At 46.6% G+C, this 25103-nt stretch overlaps 1 protein-coding gene across 1 annotated transcript; it reads left to right on the forward strand.

Moving 5' to 3' along the window:
- vps11 (VPS11 core subunit of CORVET and HOPS complexes) lies at positions 1–25103 on the forward strand. Its single transcript, XM_056284862.1, has 16 exons — positions 1–158; positions 3157–3305; positions 3618–3753; positions 3874–4037; positions 4414–4661; positions 6381–6582; positions 6753–6904; positions 8591–8777; positions 9156–9299; positions 12214–12411; positions 16774–16935; positions 18101–18234; positions 21334–21536; positions 21799–21970; positions 22377–22599; positions 24430–25103. Exons 1-16 carry the CDS (start codon positions 17–19, stop codon positions 24592–24594), a joined length of 2781 nt encoding a protein of 926 aa, XP_056140837.1. The 5' UTR covers positions 1–16; the 3' UTR covers positions 24595–25103.

The raw sequence follows: 25103 nt of genomic DNA on the forward strand, positions 1-25103 counted from the left end.
GGGCCGTGCTGACAAAATGGCAGCGTTCCTGCAGTGGAGGAAATTTGTCTTCTTCGATAAAGACACGGTGAAGGATCCCGTGGACAATGGCAAGAACTTCGTCCTTCCGAGCGGCATCTCGGCTTGTGACTCCGGCCGGGGCCACATTGTTCTCGGAGATATCCTTCGTAATTTGCGCGGAGCTAAAGACGAGCCGTGATACAGCTGGTAAGGCGTATCCAGTCCACACTAGGCAGTTAGCACCTTAAGCTATATCAGCTGGGGCTATCTGGTCCTTAGCGGGGTCGGGGTATCGGTGGTGTGGCTGATCTGTGTACAGAGGGCCACAGTAAAGGGGGTAACGGTGGTGTGGCAGATCTGTATACAGAGGGCCACAGTAAAGGGGGTATCGGTGTGGCAGATCTGTGTACAGAGGGCCACAGTAAAGGGGGTAAAGGTGTGGCAGATCTGTGTACAGAGGGCCACAGTAAAGGGGGTATCGGTGTGGCAGATCTGTGTACAGAGGGCCACAGTAAAGGGGGTATCGGTGTGGCAGATCTGTGTACAGAGGTCCACAGTAAAGGGGGTAAAGGTGTGGCAGATCTGTGTACAGAGGGCCACAGTAAAGGGGGTATCGGTGTGGCAGATCTGTGTACAGAGGGCCACAGTAAAGGGGGTAAAGGTGTGGCAGATCTGTGTGCAGATGTCCACAGTAAAGGGGGTATCGGTGTGGCAGATCTGTGTACAGAGGTCCACAGTAAAGGGGGTAACGGTGGTGTGGCAGATCTGTGTACAGAGGGCCACAGTAAAGGAGGTATCGGTGTGGCAGATCTGTGTACAGAGGGCCACAGTAAAGGGGGTAAAGGTGTGGCAGATCTGTGTACAGAGGGCCACAGTAAAGGGGGTAAAGGTGTGGCAGATCTGTGTGCCGGGGTCCACAGTAAAGGTGGTAAAGGTGTGGCAGATCTGTGTGCAGAGGTCCACAGTAAAGGGGGTATCGGTGTGGCAGATCTGTGTACAGAGGGCCACAGTAAAGGGGGTAACGGTGTGGCAGATCTGTGTGCAGATGTCCACAGTAAAGGGGGTAAAGGTGTGGCAGATCTGTGTACAGAGGGCCACAGTAAAGGGGGTATCGGTGTGGCAGATCTGTGTACAGAGGGCCACAGTAAAGGGGGTAAAGGTGTGGCAGATCTGTGTGCCGGGGTCCACAGTAAAGGTGGTAAAGGTGTGGCAGATCTGTGTGCAGAGGTCCACAGTAAAGGGGGTATCGGTGTGGCAGATCTGTGTACAGAGGGCCACAGTAAAGGGGGTAACGGTGTGGCAGATCTGTGTGCAGATGTCCACAGTAAAGGGGGTAACGGTGTGGCAGATCTGTGTGCAGAGGTCCACAGTAAAGGTGTGGCAGATCTGTGTGCAGAGGTCCACAGTAAAGAGGGTATCGGTGTGGCAGATCTGTGTACAGAGGTCCACAGTAAAGGGGGTAAAGGTGTGGCAGATCTGTGTGCCGGGGTCCACAGTCAAGGGGGTATCGGTGTGGCAGATCTGTGTACAGAGGGCCACAGTAAAGGGGGTAACGGTGTGGCAGATCTGTGTGCAGATGTCCACAGTAAAGGGGGTAACGGTGTGGCAGATCTGTGTGCAGATGTCCACAGTAAAGGGGGTAACGGTGTGGCAGATCTGTGTGCAGAGGTCCACAGTAAAGGGGGTGTCGGTGTGGCAGATCTGTGTGCCGGGGTCCACACTAAAGGGGGTATCGGTGTGGCAGATCTGTGTGCCGGGGTCCACAGTAAAGGGGGTATCGGTGTGGCAGATCTGTGTGCCAGGGTCCACAGTAAAGGGGGTATCGGTGTGGCAGATCTGTGTGCAGAGGTCCACAGTAAAGGGGGTAAAGGTGTGGCAGATCTGTGTGCCGGGGTTCACAGTAAAGGGGGTATCGGTGTGGCAGATCTGGGTGCAGAGGTCCACATTAAAGGGGGTAAAGGTGTGGCAGATCTGTGTGCCGGGGTCCACAGTAAAGGGGGTATCGGTGTGGCAGATCTGTGTGCAGAGGTCCACAGTAAAGGGGGTAAAGGTGTGGCAGATCTGTGTGCCGGGGTCCACAGTAAAGGGGGCATCGGTGTGGCAGATCTGTGTGCAGAGGTCCACAGTAAAGGGGGTAAAGGTGTGGCAGATCTGTGTGCCGGGGTCCACAGTAAAGGGGGTATCGGTGTGGCAGATCTGGGTGCAGAGGTCCACAGTAAAACAGAGGTAACGTGATGCTGCAAGTTGTTGTAGAAGTCGACAGTGATTCAGTGAAATGAAATGGAGAGTAACGGCTGAACCCACCAATTTCAGTTGGTTAGTATCGTTGCAAGATTAGTACCAACATATGTTCGCAATAAATCTTTTCCAGAATCTGGAAAAACACAACGAGTAATGTAGTAGAATGCAGTAATGGCAGACCAAGCGGCGAACAAAGTAAGATGTCTGGGTCACATCATCAGGAAAGATTTATGTGATGACGTTGATGTGCAGCGCCAGTGTTGCAAACTGTACGCACAAGCCAATATGCTGGCATGCAAATGTCATATGTGTACAGATGATGCTAACACTGCTCTTCTTAGGGCCTACTGTACTCCACTCTATACTGCCCACTTGTGGTGCAGTTACAGCAAAGCAACAATGAAAACGCTGCAGGTAGCATAGTATAATGATGCGTTCAGAGTCTTGCTCAAGCCTCCAAGATGGACAAGTGCAAGTCATGTGTCTGTGACTAGTAATGTTCCCACTTTTCACGCTGTGTTGAGGAATTTTATGTACAAATTTGTGTGTCGATTAATTGATTCGAGGAATGTAATGATAATGCTCTTAACTGAGCCGACAAAGTGACTCAAGGTACTCCTGTTTCTGGAAACATTGGAACAAATGTCTGTATAGCTTTTAATCATTGTGGACTGCTCTTAGCTATATTTTGTGTTGCTGTCCTGTGTTGTATTTTTCTCTTTAATATGGACCCATCTGTGTCTGAATCAAGATTTCAGATTTGATTGATTAATCAGGGTACGAACCAAGGCATACCCTGACCGTACTTGTGCTTCCAAATAACCAATTGCAATATTGTATACAGAGTCATACCACTTCTGAGTAAATGTCACAACACTAGGTATGTATATTTCACCTTAACCGTCTTAATATTACATATGGACGGCCAGATCTCACTGCTGACACGATCCCTGCAGTTAACCTCCTTTCAGGCCTACAAGCTGCGGGTGACACATCTCTATCAACTCAAGCAGCACAGCATCCTTGTATCAGTGGGGCAAGATGAACATGGAATCAACCCCCTAGTAAGTGCATAGCTTTCTAGAGTGACACAACACATAGCCCACGTGTCTGATAGCCCATCACCAAAATAAACATGAGGCGGCACGGTGGCCTAGTGTTTGACGCCATCGCCTCACAGCAAGAAGGTCCTGGGTTCGAACCCTGGGGTTGTCCAACCTTGGGGGTCATCCCAGGTCGTCCTGTGTGTGGAGTTGGCATGTTCTCCCCGTGTCTGTGGTGGGTTTTCTGCGGGTGCTCCAGTTTCCCCCACCATCAAAAAGACATGCATATTAGGGAAGTATATCAAATCAAATAATGTGGTATCCGTTGAACAGGTGAAGGTTTGGAATCTGGACAAGCGAGACAGCGGGAATCCCCTGTGCACCAGGATTTTTCCTGCCATTCCAGGAAACAAACCTACGGAAGTGTCCTGCCTCAGTGTGCATGAGAATCTGAACTTCATGGCCATTGGTAAGCCTGCCTCACCACAGCAGATAAGTTCTGTTTGGTCTTTTTGTCAGCTATGTAGGAACCTTTGGTTATTTGTTTTCCAGTTTGTGCAAAGATGGTACTGACTGTATCCCTCAACAGGCTTCACAGATGGCAGTGTGGTGTTGACCAAGGGTGACATCACCAGAGACAGGCACAGCAAAACTCTGACCCTGCATGAGGGCACCTGCCCAGTTACAGGCCTTGCCTTCCGCCAGATGGGCAAGGTCACACATCTATTTGTTGCGACTCTAGAGAAAGTCCATGTAAGTCATTTGGACAATGTTTCGTGCTTGTTTTGAAGACAACACTTTGCTTCCTGTAACTTGTGTATTTGAATTTTTAGTGCATTAAGCCAAGTATTTCCCTTGTGTTATCACACAGTGCTTTCACATATTCAGAACACATTTAGATTGAAGGCCTTCAAACACTTCCGGTCATTACATGGGTATCAAAATTAATCTATAATATGGTGAAATATCTCTGACATTGTTCAGTGTTTGTTGGGTAAGTGCAGCCATCGGTACACGTTTGTTTTATAAATTGATCCATATTAGGTTCTGTGTTGAAATTCCTTTAATTATTTTTAACCATCCATAACTTGACATTGCATTTTTGTCATCATTTTCTTGTTACGGTCAGTGCTACACCTTGTCAATAAAGGAGTACCCTAAAGTAGAGCTGGATACCCACGGTTGTGCGCTGCGCTGCTCCGCCCTTGCTGATCCCTCCCAGGATTCTCAGTTCATTGTTGCTGGTGATGAATGTGTGTACCTGTACCAGCCTGATGAACGAGGGCCCTGCTTCGCTTTCGATGGACCCAAGCTGCTGGCCCACTGGCACAGAGGCTACCTGCTGTTACTCATTATGGACACAAAGTCACCCAACAAGTAAGGAACAGTTTGATTTGAAGGTACACTGCAGTGTTTTTCTGCATCCAGTTTCAGAAGCATTGATATGTCCAAAAGTTATTTCTTTGGTTTCAAAGCATAGCTGTTTAGGGTATATTGCTTTGATGGCCGGTGAAGCAAACAACGCCAATCTGTTTTTTCTATCTGTACTGAATCCATCCATACTATACAGTGGTGCTACACAATATCTACACTTCACATTCAGTTTAGAGTCAGGTGACTCTCCAGTGTAGTTGTGTTTTTGTTCATGATAGAGTCTGGACTACGATTGTCTAGTTTACATAATTGCAAGAATTAAGTCAATTCTAAAAAGTCTTCCCAGTCCAGGTGTTCATATGCAGGCCCACCCACAGACATGGCTGGGCCCCTGAAAAGGTCCAGTGAGTGCCTCCCTCCCCAAATCTGCTTTACTCATATCAATGCATGCACATGCTCTCTTTCTTCTACTAAACACATACATGTAAACTGAGAGAGACTTTCTCAGTAACAGGGGCTACATAGGCTAGGCATACACACACACACACACACACCATCTTTAACACACATAAACACACCAAGGTCAACAATGATCTGCTACACTTACACCACAAATTTCATAATTATTCCTTATCTTACTGGATGCAAAATCCTTTATAATGTCTTTAAAATCCATCTGTTTAGCCCGTTCACACTCAGTGGCAAGTGTTGCCATTATCATTGCTTATATTTAGGATGAACATGATCATACATGATTATATATGTGGTCGCCTCACAGCAAGAAGGTCCTGGGTTTGAGCCCCGGGGTAGTCCAACCTTGGGGGTCGTCCCGGGTCGTCTCTGTGTGGAGTTTGCATGTTCTCCCCGTGTCTGTGTGGGTTTCCTCTGGGGCGCCAGTTTCCTCCCACAGTCCAAAGACATATAGGTCAGGTGAATCGGCCATACTAAATTGTCCCTAGGAATGAGTGTGTGTGTGTGTGTGTGTGTGTGTGTGTGTGTGTGTGTGTGTGTGTGTGTGTGTGTGTGTGTGTGTGTGTGTGTGTGTGTGTGTGTGTGTGTGTGTGTGTGTGTGTGTGTGTGTGTGCATGTGTGTGAGAGCCCTGTGATGGCCTGGCAGCCTGTCCAGGGTGTCTCCCCGCCTGCCACCCAGTGACTGCTGGGATAGGCTCCAGCATCCCCGTGACCCTGACAGCAGGATAAACGGTTTGGATGATGGCATAGCTGACTGGGTAGAGAAGGGTCTCTACATTTGTGAGCAGTCAGGAAATTGATTATGACCACAAGGACAATTTTTTTGAGGAATAAACCTACTGCACTTGTTATAGATAGATAGATAGATAGATTATTTTATTATATACTATATACTATATACATATTAACTTATGTATCCTACTGCACTAGTTTTTATTGCAATAGATCCATAAACCTACTGCTCCTGTGACATTCATGTTAAAATGAAGACCTGACTTGTTTCTGCGTAGCTATCAGGAAACCAGCAGTACATTTGTATTGAGTCAGTGAAATTGAAATTAAACAAACATGTTCAGGTTGTTTTTGCACATTGATGCACTAATTGACCCTTAGCCAAAAAAGGAGACAGCCTATCTTGCAAAAGCCTGTTCATATGAAGATGCTATGGAGTCTAGCAATTAGCCACCAATGCAAACCCTGACATGGAAGCCTCTGACTGTAAAGGGTCTTTACTGCTCTTATTGTCCTCAGGACCGGGTTCAGCAGCAGAGAGTCCTCCCCTTCAGAAAAACACATCCTGACCATCTATGATTTGGACAACAAGTTCATTGCCTACAGTGCTGCTTTTGATGATGTCATCGATGTGCTGGCGGAGTGGGGCTCCTTCTACATTCTGACTAGAGATGGCAAGATGTTTGTTCTCCAGGAGAAAGACACCCAGACGAAACTAGAGGTGAGTCCAAAACCTACACCTCTCTTGAGCAGCATGTTTAGAACAGTGTAAAATAAAGTAACTTTTCAGGAGGATTCAAAATGAGCAGTAATGCAGAGTGGGTTCATTCCAAGCCAGTTCACTGACTTTATATTTACTGTAGATATAACATCACTTTCTTATCCATTCAGATGCTTTTTAAGAAGAACCTGTTTGTGATGGCCATAAATCTGGCTAAGAGCCAACACCTGGATAGTGACGGACTGTCAGAGATCTTCAGGCAGTACGGTGACCACCTCTACCTCAAGGGAGATCATGATGGCGCCATCCAGCAGTATATTCGGTAACTGCTTAAAAAGACATCAGCCATTGTTGGCATCTTAACTGGCAGACAGTTAGAGTCCACTCGAGTTCTAATGTTTGCCTAATATGGCGTCCCTCAAAGCATGAATCTCACTGGTTTATCATTGGAAACTGGCAGTGAGGGTTGTATGAGCTCAGTGGTAACTGTTTGTTGGTAGTTTTCGGCGCTGATTCGCTATTTACAGTAACATGAACAGTGCACATCAGTGAACAGCTCTGTAAAGTACCGGTCTGGTTAATGGGTATAAGAAGCACTCTGTGTAAATTTCATTAGCCGGGTGTGAACTCCATCAGAAAATGAAGACAAAGGAGCATAATACTGAAGTAAGAGACAAAGTGATTGAAATGCAGAAGGTGGGAAAGGGACACAAAACGATATCCAAATGTTTGGATGTCCCATGGAACACTGTTGGATTCATTGTCAGGAAGTGGAAGCTGCATCACACCACCCAGACGCTTTGTAAGACAGGCCGTCCCTCACAGCAAAGTGTCCGAGCAAGACGTGGGCTGGTGAGGAAAGCCACAGATGATCCTGCAGTCACTTCTGGGCATCCAGATAGTGTAGCGGTCTATTCTGTTGCCTACCAACACGGGGCTCGCTAGTTCGAATCCCCGCATTACCTCCAGCTTGGTCGGGTGTCCCTACAGACACAATTGGCCGTGTCTGCAGGTGGGAAGCCCGATGTGGGTATGTGTCCTGGTCACTGCACTAGCGCCTCCTCTGGTTGATCGGGGCGCCTGTTCAGGGGGAGGGGGAACTGGGGGGAATAGCGTGATCCTCCCACGCGCTACGTCCCCCTGGTGAAACTCTTCACTGTCAGGTGAAAAGAAGCGGCTGGTGACTCCACATGTATGGGAGGAGGCATGTGGTAGTCTGCAGCCCTCCCCGGATCAGCAGAGGGGGCGGAGCAGCGACGGGGACAGTTCAGAAGAGTGGGGTAATTGGACAGATACAATTGACAATTAGGGGGAAAGGGGGGGAGGGGGAAAAAAAAGGCTTTAGTTTTAGTCTGGGAAATTGCTGTTAGAGTTTCAGTTTCTTTTCACATACAGTAGCCACACATGAAAGGGTGCCTGCCTGCACTGCCAGGGACACTGAGATGATCAAGAGCTTCCTTGTCATCACTGAAAAGTGCGTCACATTCTCATATGCAGGCTTAGTTAGCAGTGGAAGCTAGGCAAATGGAAACGATACAACTTAAAACAATCGTGAGCAGAGAAAGGTTGTCTGATCACTACAGCAGTTTTTCCTGAACAGCTGTATTGGCCTGGTGCACCACCGGTCTAACAAGGCCCACCCCTGGGCCAACAACATTTCTGAAAATATTTAGCTTGGATGAGATGTGTTTCCAGATTGGTGAAACCTCTTCAGATTTTTGTGCAATGAATAAATAAACAATAAAATAAAACAACAATAAACACAATTAAAAAAAACAAAACCAGAAAACGGTTTTGCTGCCCTATATCTGATGGAAGCAGACTGCACCAGTATGCCATCCGATGTGCAGTGCCTGTTGGGGGGGGGGGGGGGGTTGCTGGCTGGAACACAGAGCGGTAACGTAGCAGGTGTATTCAAGACTCCAACAGTGCCCAGCTGTTCTTTGAAACAGCTTCTGGAGCGGGTTCTGCAGACCACTGCTGAAACTCCAACCTTGTTTTGTCACAGCACCATAGGAAAGCTGGAGCCCTCCTATGTGATCAGGAAATTCTTGGACGCCCAGAGGATCCACAACCTGACGGCGTACCTGCAAGCTCTGCACAGGCAGTCGCTGGCCAATGCAGACCACACCACACTGCTGCTCAACTGTTACACCAAGCTGAAAGACAGCTCCAAACTGGAGGAGTTCATAAAGGTATGGGGGATTAGGAAGAGTCAGTATTTAGGGCAGGTTTGATGCCACCCATAGGCCAAGAAAATTATTTGAAAGACTGTGAAATGCACAGTCAAACCCAAGATTTCTGATTTGGATGTTTGAATGAGAACCTGATTAGCGTCAGAAAGTAAATATTAGGAGGACTGGGATTTGGAACAGAGGTTCTTTTTATTTGGTGACATTATTTACAAACATATGTTTTTTAAAATGAAATTGCAGTCCACATCATGAGGTTTTGTAGCTTTACGTCATACTTTTCAGTGACAGAACACCCAACTTTGTTTTCAGCCCTCACTAAATATTGCACTTCAGCCCACCACATTAACTATTCTGCTCTCTTTTCACATATTTCCACAGAGCAGCGAGGGTGAGGTCCACTTTGACGTAGAGATTGCAATCAAGGTCCTGCGCCAGGCTGGATACCACAGCCACGCTGTTTTCCTGGCTGAGAAACACATGCACCATGAGTGGTACCTGAAGATCCAGCTTGAAGACCTCAAGGTTAGAAAACATTGGAAGCGGCTCACAGATGTGCACAAAAATCAAAATGAGTTCATGGTTTTTTAAAAAAAATGTTTCCCCCTTTTTCTTCCCAATTGTACTTGGCCAATTACCCCACTCTTCCGAGCCGTCCCGGTCTCTGCTCCACCCCCTCTGCTGATCCGGGCAGGGCTGCACACTACCACATGCTTCCTCCCATACATGTGGAGTCACCAGCCGCTTCTTTTCACCTGACAGTGAGGAGTTTCACCAGGGGGACATAGCGCATGGGAGGATCACGCTATTCCCCCCAGTTCCCCCCGAACAGGCGCCCCGACTGACCAGAGGAGGCGCTAGTGCAGCCACCAGGACACATACCCACATTCGGCTTCCCACCTGCAGACACAGCCAATTATGTCTGTAGGGGCACCCAACCAAGCCGGAAGTAACACAGGGATTTGAACCGATGATCTCAGTGTTGGTAGGCAACGGATTAGACCACTACACTACCCAGACGCCCCGAGTTCATGTTTTACGATCACCACATCACTTGGGTGGGAAGTACTTTGTCAAGGCCCACTCATCAGGTGGATGTTACCAGGTCACCTAAAGCTTTATATATATTTTATTTCACTTATTGGTATTTTCAGTGGCAACAAGAGGTACAGTGGTGCTGGAAAGTTTGTGAACCCTTTAGAATTTTCTATATTTCTGCATAAACGACCTAAAACATCATCAGATTTTCACACAAGTCCTAAAAGTAGATGAAGAGAACCCAATTAAACAAATGAGACAAAAATGTTATACTTGGTCATGTATTTATTGAGGAAAATGATCCAATATTACATATCTGTGAGTGGCCAAAGTATGTGAACCTGTAGGATTAGCAGTTAATTTGAAGGTGAAATCAGAATCGGGTGTTTTCAATCAATGGGATGACAATCAGGTGTGAGTGGAGTGGGCGCCCTGTTTTATTTAAAGAACAGGGATCTAGCAAAGTCTGATCTTTACAACACATGTTTGTAGAAGTGTATCAAGGCAAGAACAAAGGAGATTTCTGAGGACCTCAGCAAAAGCATTGTAGATGCTCATCGGGCTGGAAAAGGTTACAAAACCATCTCTAAAGAGTTTGGAGTCCACCAATCCACAGTCAGACAGATTGTGTACAAATGGGGGAAATTCAAGACCATTGTTACCCTCCCCAGGAGTGGTGGACCATCAAAGATCACTTCAAGAGCAAGGCGTGTAATAGTCGGGCAGGTCACAAAGGAGCCCAGGGTAACTTATAAGCAGCTAAAGGCCTCTCTCACATTGGCTAATGTTCATGTTCATGAGTGCACCAACAGGAGAACACTGAACAACAATGGTGTGCATGACAGGGTTGCAAGGAGAAAGCCACTGCTCTCCAAAAAGAAGATTGCTGCCTGTCTGCAGTTTGCTAAAGATCATGTGGACAAGCCAGAAGGCTATTGGAAAAATGATTTGTGGACGGATGAGAGCAAAATAGAACTTTTTGGTTTAAATGAGAATCGTTATGTTTGGAGAAAGGAAAACACTGCATTCCAGCATAAGAACCTTACTCCATCTGTGAAACCTGGTGGTGGTAGTATCATGGTTTGGGCCTGTTTTGCTGCATCTGGGCCAGTATGGCTTGCCATCATTGATGGAACAATGAATTCTGAATTATACCAGCAAATTCTTAAGGAAAATGTCAGGACATCTGTCCGTGAACTGAATCTCAAGAGAACGTGGGTCATGCAGCAAGACAACGACCCTAAGCACACAAGTTGTTCTACCAAAGAATGGTTAAAGAAGAGTAAAGTTAATGTTTTGGAATGGCCAAGTCAAAGTCCTGACCTTAATCCAATCAAAATGTTGTGGAAGGACCTGAAGCAAGCAGTTCATGTGAGGAAACCCACCAACATCCCAGAGTTGAAGCTGTTCTGTACGGAGGAATGGGCTGAAATTCCTCCAAGCCGATGTGCAGGACTGATCAACAGCTACCAGAAACGTTTAGTTGCAGTTATTGCTGCACAAGGGGGAGGGGGGGGTCACACCAGATACTGAAAGCAAAGGTTCACATACTTTTGCCACTCACAGACATGTAATATTGGATCATTTTCCTCAATAAATAAATAACCAAGTATAATATTTTTTGTCTCATTTGTTTAATTGGGTTCTCTTTATCTAGTTTTAGGACTTATGTGAAAATCTGATGATGGTTCAGGTCATATTTATGCAGAAATATAGAAAGTTCTAAAGGGTTCACAAACTTTCAAGCACCACTGTAAATGTTTGTTGTTTTACCTGCAAAACCTTTCCTTACAGCTTACTTTGGTGTGGAAGTGTTTCTGCTGCACAGTTACAAGAATTTGGGTTCTGTTCTGTGCTTAGAAGACAAGTTAATGTAAACATCCATTTGTGGTAGCATTAAAATCTACTCTTCAGTTAGTTATTTCCACTACTCCCACAGGGTTTCAAGAAGGGCACAGGGCTGATTGTGATCTAAAATGCAACTACATGATTTAGCCTGATCTCTCCATCCACATGGAAAACTTACAAAATGCTTCTTTTAACAGAATAGTATTTGTGTCATAGTGGGATAAGTTTTGAATTAATTTCTGTTGAAATTACTTCCTCAATGCAGTTGATCATAAATTTGGGTTTATAATTACTCATTTAGCATTTAGATTTTAGTTCTTTGTCAGTAAAAAAGTAGATGTTTCATAGCTACAGAAAAAACAAAGCCTTTATTATCATGGTAATCCAGTAAGATTTGCTGTTTTAAAGGTCCATATTATTTCATAGCTCACAAAAAGTAACCGCAACAAAAAGTGAAGATGATTTTCTATAAACCAATAAACTTAACAAGAGTGCTTGTCAGAGAGGACCGCATTCAACACACTATCGACACTCTTCCCTCTTTGCTCTTCAGAACTACCAGGAAGCTCTCCGCTACATTGGACGGCTTCCTTTCGAACAGGCTGAGAGCAACATGAAGCGTTACGGCAAGACTCTGATGCACCACGTCCCTGAGGGCACGACTCTGCTTCTGAAGGGCTTGTGCACCAACTATCAGCCTAACAGAGACTCCACCGACAGAGACAGCCTCGAAAGAGGTCTTACAAACAAGGTCTGGCTGCCATGCTGCTCTACTTTAACCAGGTTCTTTACTAGTGACGGAATGTCGTGCATTTCCTCCATCTCACCTGTCTGCTGCATTTATCAGATATATATATATATATATATATATATATATATATATATATATATCTGTATGTATATTGTAGCGAATTCGGGGGGCAGTCTGGGAGACCGTCGCAACAGCCGGGACGCGAACCCATGTTCCCACTCCGCAAGCGACCGACAACGTTAAGGAATCGACTAAAGGGTCCGACCCGTCAGCCAGTGGCCAGCGTGTCTACTTATCCATGCACGTTACACTACCCCCCTCCTTCGGGAAGTGCGTCCCCGCGCTTAAGCATATCAGCTCCTTCACGCCTCTGGGTGCATACGCTTCAGATGGCCTTACGGTCTCACCATCCCACTCCTGACACCAATGTAGCGAATTCGGGGGGCAGTCTGGGAGACCGTTGCCACAGCTGGGACGTGAACCCGTGTCTCCCACTCCACAAGCGATAACATTAACCAGTCGACTAAAGGGTCGGACCCTTTAGTCGACTGGTTAACATTGTCGGTCTCCTGGGCTGCCCCCCGAATTCGCTACTATATATATAATATGGCAACATGGTCGTCCCGGGTCGTCCTCTGTGTGGAGTTTGCATGTTCTCCCCGTGTCTGCATGGGTTTCCTCCGGGGACTCCGGTTTCCTCCCACAGTCCAAAGACATGTAGGTCAGGTGAATTGGCTGTACTAAATTGTTCCTAGGAATGTGTGTGTGTGTGGGTGTGTGTGGGTGTGGGTGTGTGTGTCAGCCCTGTAATTGCCTGGCAGCCTGTCCAGGGTGTCTCCTCGCCTGCTGCCCAGTGACTGCTGGGATAGGTTCCACCAGTCATTTTTATATAGATATATATATATGTTGAGTGTTAAAAGAAACACTCAACGGTAGGGAAAGTGCTCCACAAATAAGGAGCAAAATAATCCAGTGAGTCAAGTAAATTGTGTATGAGACAGTACAAGCCTGTTTCATGCCATAAGCATCATCAGCTGTCAGTAAAGCTACAGGAACATACCATTTACTGCCTCATCATGCACATCATGTGCACAACATCCAATGGGGAAGGGAGTGGTGCGACATTCAAAAATTCGAAAACACGTGATCACTAAACGGTCCAGTGGGGTGGGTTAGTATTTGTCTATTGCCATGATTTATTTAAAATTACAAAATAGGTGCTTATATATCTGTGTCTGCAACTGCTGCTCAATTCATTCCTGTTTTTCAATGCGGACATTTGTGGTTTGAAGAACATCCCAGAAAGCATTAATAGAAGACTGTCAAAATTATAATCTAATGAGTCCATCTTCAATGAAGCTGCACCCCCATACCAAGATGGATTGCAAAAGAGCGGCTCAAGTACAACCCACCATTACACACTGACTGACCGCAAACCAACAAACGCAGCAGAAGACGAAACATCAGCTGGTACAACCACCCTACAGTGACACCGTGGTACAACCACCCTACAGTGATACCGTGGTACAACCACCCTACAGTGACACCGTGGTACAACCACCCTACAGTGACACTGTGGCACAACCCACCCTACAGTGACACCGTGGTACAACCACCCTACAGTGATACCGTGGTACAACCACCCTACAGTGATACCGTGGTACAACCACCCCTACAGTGACACCGTGGTACAACCACCCTACAGTGATACCGTGGTACAACCAACCTACAGTGACACCGTGGTACAACCAACCTACAGTGACACCGTGGTACAACCACCCTACAGTGATACCGTGGTACAACCACCCTACAGTGATACAGTGGTACAACCACCCTACAGTGACACCGTGGTACAACCACCCTACAGTGACACTGTGGCACAACCCACCCTACAGTGACACCGTGGTACAACCACCCTACAGTGATACAGTGGTACAACCACCCTACAGTGATACCGTGGTACAACCACCCCTACAGTGACACCGTGGTACAACCACCCTACAGTGATACCGTGGTACAACCAACCTACAGTGACACCGTGGTACAACCAACCTACAGTGACACCGTGGTACAACCACCCTACAGTGATACCGTGGTACAACCACCCTACAGTGATACAGTGGTACAACCACCCTACAGTGACACCGTGGTACAACCAACCTACAGTGACACCGTGGTACAACCACCCTACAGTGATACCGTGGTACAACCAACCTACAGTGACACCGTGGTACAACCAACCTACAGTGACACCGTGGTACAACCACCCTACAGTGACACCGTGGTACAACCACCCTACAGTGACACCGTGGTACAACCACCCTACAGTGATACCGTGGTACAACCACCCTACAGTGATACCGTGGTACAACCACCCTACAGTGACACCGTGGTACAACCACCCTACAGTGACACCGTGGTACAACCACCCTACAGTGATACCGTGGTACAACCACCCTACAGTGATACCGTGGTACAACCACCCTACAGTGATACCGTGGTACAACCACCCTACAGTGATACTGTGGTACAACCACCCTACAGTGACACCGTGGTACAACCACCCTACAGCGACACCGTGGTACAACCCACCCTACAGCGATACCGTGGTACAACCACCCTACAGTGACACCGTGGTACAACCACCCTACAGTGATACCGTGGTACAACCACCCTACAGTGACACCGTGGCCACAAACATGGCTAAGCAGTTTTTTGAACTATGGATAAGTGCTTCACCCCAGACCATCAACTGAGGAAGATATTCAATAGCAACACCATCAGAACTAGTTATAGCTGCATGTCTAACATTCAACACATAATGTTGCCCTACAACCTAAGAATCATCGACAAATCAATGACACCTTCATCACAACCGGACCCCCAACTGCAACTGCCGTGTGAAGGACTCACGCCCCCTCAAGGGAAAATGTCAGACGAAGGGAGGTATCTACCAAGCTACGGTGACGAGAGAGGACAACGACAAACTAGAGACATACGTTGGTCTAATAGAGGGAACATTCAAAAAGAGGCTTAATGCACACACGTGTAGCTTTAGAAACAACCGTTTAAAGAATGTCACATGTTTAAGCCCTTATATTTGGTCAGTGGTGGACGGAAACATTAATTATTCAACCACCTGGAAAATCCTCTCAACGAACAAAACATATTCAGCCAGCAGTAAAATGTGTAAGCTGTGTCTACCTGACACATACTTGATCATCTGCAGACCGGACATGTCCACACTGAATAACAGAATGAACTGGCCCGCAGCTGCACACAGAAACACCTATTTTGTAATTATAACTAAATCATGACAATAGACAAATACCCCCCCCCCATTGGATCGTTAGCGATCACATGTTTTTGAATGTGGCGCCTCTCCCTTCCCCACTGGACGTTGTGCATGTGATGTGCATGACGAGGCAGTAGATGGTGTGTTCTTTACCCAGTAGCTTTACTGATGCTGAGGATGCTTATGGCAGGACACCGGCTTGTACTGTCTCATACACAATTTACTTGACTCACTGGATTATACATATACAGACACATATATATACATATAATATATATACACATATATATATATTATGTATATACATATATTGTGTGTGTGTGTGTATATATATAGCGTTTTTTTCCAAAACCATCAATGGTGTTGTTATAAGTGCTCAGCTAATAAGGAGTGGAATATCAATACTGATGCAGGAAAAAAAAGTTTAATACATTGCAGTACAGGCCTGTTTCGTGCGTCACGCACTGATCAGCTGCTAATGTGGTACAACAAAGAATCAGCAAAGCATTGGCATATATATATATACACACACACACATTTTTTTTCATTGTTAGGATGCTGCTGTACAAGTGTAACTCGTCAGTATATTGATTTCTTTCGTAAGTTCAAGAGCACTTGAATGGGACCTTTTCAAAAGGGACAATGAAAGTGATTTTACTAATTACATGATTTGTGCTCAAAACTGTAATGTACTTGTAAATAACTAGTAAACGGTACCTCAGTCAAGCTGCGCTTAGTGGTGTCTCACGTGTCTCGATGATCTTGAGGTCGTGCATTGGCGTTGAGGTAGCGCAGATTGGATTTGGTGATTTACTTCAACAAAAGAGTACAAGATGAGTCATTGCAGGACTGTGATCTGATTTCATTAATATGCATTTTTAAAACTGTCTCCTCCTCAGATACTCTAAACTAGTGCTGTCACTGGTCAGTATTGTCAGCAGGGCAGTGGAACAAGTTGCTTAATATCCAATTTCCTTTTTAATCAGTGGCAGCACCGTGTGAAATCACCTCTGGTTTCCCCTCTATAGGGGGAATTAATGATCTGTCAATATCCCCTTTGATTTCAGGCCAACTCTGAGGAGTTCATCCCTATATTTGCCAACAACCCCCGAGAGCTAAAGGCATTCCTGGAGCACATGATCGAGGTGGATCCCATCTCTCCTCAGGGTGTTTACGACACACTGCTGGAACTTCGGCTGCAGGACTGGGCACATGAGCAGAACCCTGAGGTTGGTACAACATGCTGCACAACCCCCCCCCCCAACACAGTGCTGAACCATGTCTTGACTCCATGTAGAACACAACATGGCGTAATGCTGTTTGGCCATAAAGTCAAATAGAGAGCCCACCCTCTTTCAGCCTATGGACAAGCGAATCAATCAGTCAACCAACCAATCAATCAATCAATCAACAGAGCATCACAGTTAAAGATGTACATTGTGTATCAGAAAGAGGTTCCCTGTCCCTTGGCTAAAGTAACTTGTAATATCTCTGGAGCTGGAGGGACAGGAGAGTTCAGGAAGAACAGGCAGGAGCTCTAGGACGAAGTGTTGACCCACCCCTGATCTGTCCTGGCTGCTTCTGTGTGTTGTGCCTGGATCCAATTCTTCCCTTTGCTCCAAGTCTGCCAGTCACACTGTGTCTTTCTCTGTAGGATCAGCTAACTACAGTTTGAAAGAGTTTGATAATACAAAGACTTAGCGATATCATCACTACATCCAGCCACACAGTATTAGCATGCCCCAGGGTATTCAGTGGGGCTAGAGTTCTTGTATTTATCATAGCCTTATGATTTTTACTGCAAAGTTTGTCTCATAAAACTATTTGTCCAAGATATTTAATTGGGAGACTGATGTTTTGTGCTTTAATTTTATTGTGTATATATTACTTTACATATATTTTTATGGGGAGCACGGTGGCGCAGTGGTTAGCGCGGTCGCCTCACAGTAAGAAGGTTCTGGGTTCGAGCCCTGGGGTTTGTCCAACCTTGGGGGTCGTCCCGGGTCGTCCTCTGTGTGGAGTTTGCATGTTCTCCCTGTGTGTGCGTGGGTTTCCTCCGGGGGCTCCGGTTTCCTCCCACAGTCCAAACACATGTAGGTCAGGTGACTGGGCCGTACTAAATTGTCCCTAGGTGTGTATGTGTGTGTGTGTGTGTGTGTGTGTGTGTGTGTGTGTGTGTGTGTGTGTGTGTGTGTGTGTGTGTGTGGGCCCTGTGATGGCCTGGTGGCCTGTCTAGGGTGTCTCCCCACCTGCCGCCCAGTGACTGCTGGGATAGGCTCCAGCATCCCCGTGACCCTGAGAGCAGGATAAGCGGTTTGGATTATGGATGGATGGATGGACATATTGTTTTATCATCTTTAGTCCTAAGGGAGCTCATTCTTGTTTGTTTGGCAGAGAAAGAAGGTCCTGCAGGGGGCAGCGCTGTCGCTGTTGAGGAGCGATAACACGGTCTTCGATAAGGCCCTAGTTCTCTGCCAGATGCACAACTTCAAAGAGGGGGTCCTCTATCTCTATGAGAAGGGCAAACTGTGAGTATGCTTCATTCAGCATCACTTTAATACGATTTTAAAGAACATTACAAGTTGTTTTTGAGGTGTTTAATGATGTCACTCAGGGCTTAAAGTATTCCGGCACCGTGCCGGATTTCCGGCGTGCGGCGTTTCACTACGGGAAAAAAAACGTCTTGATATCATCACCATCACTTTCGAGTTTATGAGTTCGTCTGCCAATGATATGAGAGGAGCACAACTCTCCCGCTCTCAAACTAACATTATTAGCCAATCGGAAGTAGAACGGGGCGGGTCTTGGAAAAATGTGCTTCAACCGAGTCCTATGCTGCATAGATGCCCGAGTAGAGAGACGTCACGTCGAAGGAGAGTAGGATGGAGAGTAAGTTCATGAATCCTGGGGAAGATGCCCTCCTAGTTGATCAAGGATTAAGAAATAAATGGCGCTGGCCGTGGATAGAAGAGAGAGGGAAGGACGGTGGTAAGCCTTTTGGTAGCTGGGTTAAGAAGTTAAGAGAAGCAGATGCTCGCTTCTGCACTTTGTGCTCGACAAAGCTAGCATATGCAACTAGCGGGGGGAAAGTGCTACCGCGTCATGAGTCAGACCCCGCTCATAGAGCAGCTGCTCGTGCTCCACAACACGGTTACCGGGAGCAACAACCACAGCTGATGTACCGGCCTCAATAACTGACCGTGTGTGGGACTTGAAAATACCCGTGTGCGCGTTCATCGCAGAGCACCATCTGTCTTTCAAGCTCGCCCAACCCCCGGCGAATTTATTCAAAAAAATAGCTGAAGACAAAATTGCTTTGACAAAACTGTCAATATCTAATCAGCATGCCAGCTATTTGAACACACACGGCATAACACCAGAGTTTAAAAGACATATTTCGGAAAAGCTAACAAACGGCATGTTTTCCTTAAATGTCGACGAAGCCACCGACCAGAACATGGACAAAGTAGTGAGGTGGAGTACTGTTGCTACCTACTGACCTTTCTTGTTATTGCAGTTTCAAAAGGCCCACCGTAATCTGCAATCGTTCATTTCCATATAATGTTGTTGTTTTTTTTACCCTGCGAATGTGTCCACGCCACAGGACGACAACACCCCCCCCCCCACACACACACACACACACACACACACACACAGGAAAAGTTCAGGCTCAGGATTTTTTTTTTTTACTTTAACCCCTGTGTCACTGGTCCACTTTCAACATACCATCGGTTAAATCAGACTTACGACTCATAGCGTGACTTGGCATCCAGTTGAGGTCACGATTTGATTTCATTTTGACTTTCTCAAGAGTCAGGATGGGTTTGTCCTGTCTTAGAGCAGGTTTTGGGGGTAATTGTGAGCGATGGTCAGTGCCGTATTCTTTTTGTGGGCAGATAAAAGGCCTCATTCTCTCGATCAAGGTAATCTCATACATATTTTATTTTCACAGTGTGTGTCTTGAGAGTCTCCTGTGTGTGTCTGTGGGTCAGTACTACTAATCTGAGTGCATTACTGTTATGGTCTTTGACGGTCACACACAAAAACAGGAGGATGATTGAATGGTGGTACAAGAGTGGCATGTAAGCCACTGTGGCATTGCATTACTGCCACTGTCGGACATGAGCTGCTTTTCTAAGTGCAGTATACTGTATATTGCTCCTTTGTATTGTTGCAGATGCTGTAGACGAGAAAGTGCATGTGTTCTGATGCACCTCGAACACGCTGGCACAATACTCGGCAAGTGGGTTTTAGTGGTATTTCTGTTGACTTTGTAGGTTAAGCACGTAATGATAAAGACTTATTCTACAGGGCGTCCGGGTGGCATAGCGGTATATTACGTTGCCTACCAACATGGGGATCGCCAGTTCGAATCCCCGTGTTACCTCTGGCTTGGTCGGGCGTCCCTACAGACACAATTGGCCGTGTCTGCGGGTGGGAAGCTGGATGTGGGTATGTGTCCTGGTCGCTGCACTACCGCCTCCTCTGGTCGGTCGGGGCATCTGTTCAGGGGGAAGGGGGAACTGGGGGGAATAGTGTGACCCTCCCATGCGCTACATCCCCCTGGTGAAACTCCTCACTGTCAGGTGAAAAGAAGCGGCTGGTGACTCCACATGTATGGGAGGAGGCATGTGGTAGTCTGCAGCCCTCCCCGGATCAGCAGAGGGGGTGAAGCAGAGACCTGGACGGCTCAGAAGAGGGGGGTAATTGGCCAAGTACAATTGGGGAGAAAAATGGATGGACAAAAATCCCCCCAAGAAAAAAAAGATTCTACACGGTGACACAGTGGTTAGCACGGTTGCCTCACAGCAAGAAGGTCCTGGGTTCGAGCCCCGGGGTAGTCAGACCTTGGGGATCATCCCGGGTCATCCTCTGTGTGGAATTTGCATGTTCTCCCTGTGTCTGTGTGGGTTTCCTCCGGGGGCTCCGGTTTCCTCCCACAGTCCAAAGACATATAGGTCAGGTGAATCAGCTGTACTGAATTGCCCTGTGTGTGTGTGTGTGTGTGTGTGTGTGTGTGTGTGTGTGTGTGTGTGTGTGTGTGTGTGTGTGCGGGCCAATGACTGCTGGGATAGGCTCCAGCATCCCAGCGACCCTGAGAGCAGGATAAGCGGTTAGGATAACGGATGGATGGATGGATGAGTATTGTACGCTGTGTGTAAACGGAGCACCTGATGTTTACATGTAACTGAAATGAACCGAATGCTGATTGGTAAATATTTTGCACAGAGATAGCACATCAGAGCACAAGTGCTAGCAAGTATTATTCAGCTGCTGTTGTAAAGGCCCGTGATTTGGTTGTTTTCTCAGAAACATTTTACTTGATAGACTGATTTCACAGTACCGTATTTCAAGGCCCCCCTGGTGTGTCAGTGATATGAAGAGATTCATAAGATACAAGGTCTGACGATGGAAATTTATCTTTTTGTCATAAGATTATCCCACTAATCCAGGCCAAAATCTACAAACCGAAAAATGTATAATCACATTTATTATTTGACAAAATTGATTCCTAGGGTTAGCAGTTTTATCATAGTTTTAAGTCAATTTATTTATATTTATTTTATTTAGAATACCCTGATTTGAGTATAGTTGTAAACTAGATATCTCTTTCTGAATATCTGGAGGTACCAGCAGATTATGCACTACCACATGCAGAACGAGGAGTATGGCAAAGTGGTGGAGGCCTGTAAGCGCTACGGAGACCAGGAGGTGTGTCTCTGGGAGCAGGCTCTGGGGTACTTCGCCAGGAAAGAAGAGGACTGCAAGGCTTATATCAGCCAAGTCCTGCAGCACATTGACCAGAACAACCTGATGCCTCCTTTACTTGGTGAGTTTGTGGTCCTTTATTTCATCTCCATATTCCCCGTGGTTTTTCTTCTAATGTTCAGTTGTTTGTTTCTTATACACCGTGTGTTATAAATTAAAGCTCTTATTTTGTTTATATCAGACACCACTTGCACTGTTTATGCTCTTCATACTGACGATTACTTGGTTTAACTGTACCCAACGTACTAAGCTGATGTGGGGCACTGCCAGCGTGTGAATAAAAGGCACTGCGTGCTGTGGACATGTCTGTTTTACGGCCACAGTGGTGCAGACTCTGGCACACAACTCGACGGCTACGCTGTCTGTCATCAAGGACTACCTAATCAACAAGCTGCAGAGGGAGAGCCAGCAGATCGAGGACGATGAGCGCAAGATCCGCCAGTACCGTGAAGAAACAGCCCACCTCCGTGCCGAGATCCAGGAGCTCAGGAGCAAGTGGGTAACACTGGAATTGGATTTTCAGGCATTTACATTTTTATATATATGTGAGATTTAACCACAAACCTCACAGTCATTGCTAAATCAGGGACTACCCCCCCCCCCATCTTTTCACAAGCACCCAGTCCCGAGAATTATAAAACTCAAGCCCCCAAACAGTAGTGTAAATCTTGTTCTCTCTAGGTATAATTGCACCATTTCTGGGGTGATGAATGAGGGAATAAAAATACTAGAAAGAAAGGATGCAAGTGTATTGTTTTTTTACAAGGCATACTCACATGCAGCATTTCATTAAAGTAAATTGTAGTTTACAAATCCACCCAAACTGGTCATGGCATTCCCAGTCGGAGAACAAGTGCTGTGGTTGGTCGGCCTAATTTTCTACCCCCATATTTGCCCACAGTGCCAAGATTTTCCAGAAGACCAAGTGTAATATGTGCAACAGCCCCCTCGAGCTGCCCTCCGTCCATTTCCTGTGCAGTCACTCGTTCCACCAGCACTGTTTCGAGAGCTACGCCGAGAGTGAGGCGGAGTGTCCCACCTGTACCCCGGAGAACCGCAAAGTTATGGATATGCTGCGTGCCCAGGACCAGAAACGTGACCTGCACGACCACTTTACCAGACAGGTAACCAAGCTGCTCTGAGGACAAGCAAGTAAATGAAACACAAAAATTATCACAGTTTCATTCATCACCCCCTGACTGGATTTCTGCAGCAGTCAGAGGTTGGCATGGACATTAAAGCTGAAATCTGCGATTTTTCTCCATTATAAGTCATTACTGTATCCATCTGAGACATGAGTGGAGATTCTGTTGGACAAGCATTCATTCATATTACAGTAGAACACTGGTCCCATATTGTTTAGTGTTGGAGATGGCGAGAAATGGACCTGTTGCAACTGATTTTTCAAACTACAAACAAGGTGTTGCAGCCATTGTCACATAGCTGAATGTACTACACACTCCATCAAACTATATCGCAACACTGTTCTACAGTAATATCGATCGTCTGTCCGACAGAAGCATCACCACATCGGCATCATGTTTCAGTCTTTTTTCCCTGTTGGCAGTTTTTTCTAACAGATAAGCAACATGTGTGCCATTGCACCAGTGTTTGTGCGACCCAGTAAAAAAAGGTAACCAGCGGTATACGGAGACTGGAGAGTGTCTCCGACCGTGGTAAAGACGCCAGTTCATTATCATGTAACCTGACTTACTCATCTAACCGTGGGCCAGGTGGGTAAAATAACAATTTTTTCCCCCGGAATTTCCCCCCTTTTCTCCGAAATTGTTTCCAGCCAATTATCCCACTCTTCCAAGCCGTCCCGGTCTCTGCTCCACCCCCTCTGCCGATCCGGGGAGGGCTGCTGACTACCACATGTCTCCTCCATACATGTGGAGTCACCAGCCGCTTCTTTTCACCTGACAGTGAGGAGTTTCACCAGGGGCACATAGCGCATGGGAGGATCACGCTATTCCCCCCAGTCCCCCCTCCCCCCGAACAGGCGCCCCGACTGACCAGAGGAGGCGCTAGTACAGTGACCAGGACACATACCCACATCCGGCTTCCCACCCACAGACACAGCTAATTGTGTCTGTAGGGACGCCCGACCAAGCTGGAGGTAACACGGGGATTTGAACTGGTGATCCCCGTGGTGGTACGCAATGGAATAGACCGCTACACCACCCAGACGCCCCAAAATACTGGCGCAGTGGTTAGTGCAGTCGCCTCACAGCAGCACGGTGGTGCAGTGGTTAGCGCGGTCGCCTCACAGCAAGAAGGTCCTGGGTTCGAACACTGGGGTTGTCCAACTGTGGGGGTCGTCCCAGGTCGTCCTCTGTGTGGAGTTTGCATGTTCTCCCCGTGTCTGCGTGGTTTTCCTCTGGGTGCTCCGGTTTCCTCTCACAGTCCAAAGACGTAGGTCAGGTGAATCGGCCGTACTAAATTGTCCCTAGGTGTGAATGGGTGAGCCCTGTGATGGCCTGGCGGCCTGTCCAGGGTGTCTGCCCGCTTGCTGCCTAGTGACTGCTGGGATAGGCTCCAGCATCCCCGCGACGCGAATTCAGATAAGCAGCTTGGATAATGGATGGATGGATGGAGAAAAATTGCGGATTTCAGCTTTAAACGTGCAATCCATAAATTTGCATGTTGTCGACATCTCCTGGCGGTGGAGAGGTAATTGAAACATAAATTTGAACTTGAAAACAAGTTTTATTATTCAATGAATCGATGAAATTAGGCTGTAAAAAAGCATGCAATGATGGAATTACTACAAATATGATGCATATGCTTCTGTTGCTGAATATTTAACTCAGGTTGTCCACAGATTATTTTCCTTGCTGCTAGTTAGTTAAATTTGCTTTGCTCTTTATTGGTTTCTGACAGGATAATAGCATTACAGTACCAAAGAAAAAATAATATTTGAACAATTTCAAAATCTCTTGTTTTGGTTTCAGTTACGCAGCTCCAATGACGGGTTCTCAGTGGTGGCTGATTACTTTGGTCGAGGAGTGTTCAACAAGCTGACTCTGGTCACAGACCCCCCGGGGAGCAAGAATGTCGGGAGTCTTGAATCAGACCTCCAGAGAGACCTTCTCATCCACACCAAGAGAAACAGCTAGAAACTCTGGTTGTACACGGAGTATGGTCAGAATCCTCACTGGCCAGCTGTTTTGTTTAGCTTCACCCAGTTGAGTTAGCTTTGGCTGTGAGGTTTTCGGCACAGGACGTCACCTTATTCAGCAGAGAACACAGTTGCTTGCTGCAGAACCTGTGATGGACTTGGTCACACAGTTTCCTGTAATGTTCCTGTTGCAAGCACAGGGTCATTTGGGGCTTGTGTGAAATGTACTTAGTATTGACATGTATATTATGTCCACGAGCCTGGAAAGAAATCCAGCCTTTTAAGAAGTTTTGGTTCAGCGTGTTTGACTTCATACTGCTCTGATTCCTCTGTGCTCTCGTCATGTAATACACCTGCATTACAAGCCTTTAAAAACTCCAAAGTTATCACAGTGCAACAATTACTGTTCACTGCCTGTCAAACTAATTTGTGGAATAAATTTGTCATAACTTCAATCTTTCTCTGTTCACGAGTGGCAGATTTTTGTTATTGTGAGCATTGTCTCAA

The sequence above is a fragment of the Lampris incognitus genome, chromosome 8 (genome assembly GCF_029633865.1).
Source record: "Lampris incognitus isolate fLamInc1 chromosome 8, fLamInc1.hap2, whole genome shotgun sequence".
Taxonomy (NCBI): Eukaryota; Metazoa; Chordata; class Actinopteri; order Lampriformes; family Lampridae; genus Lampris; species Lampris incognitus.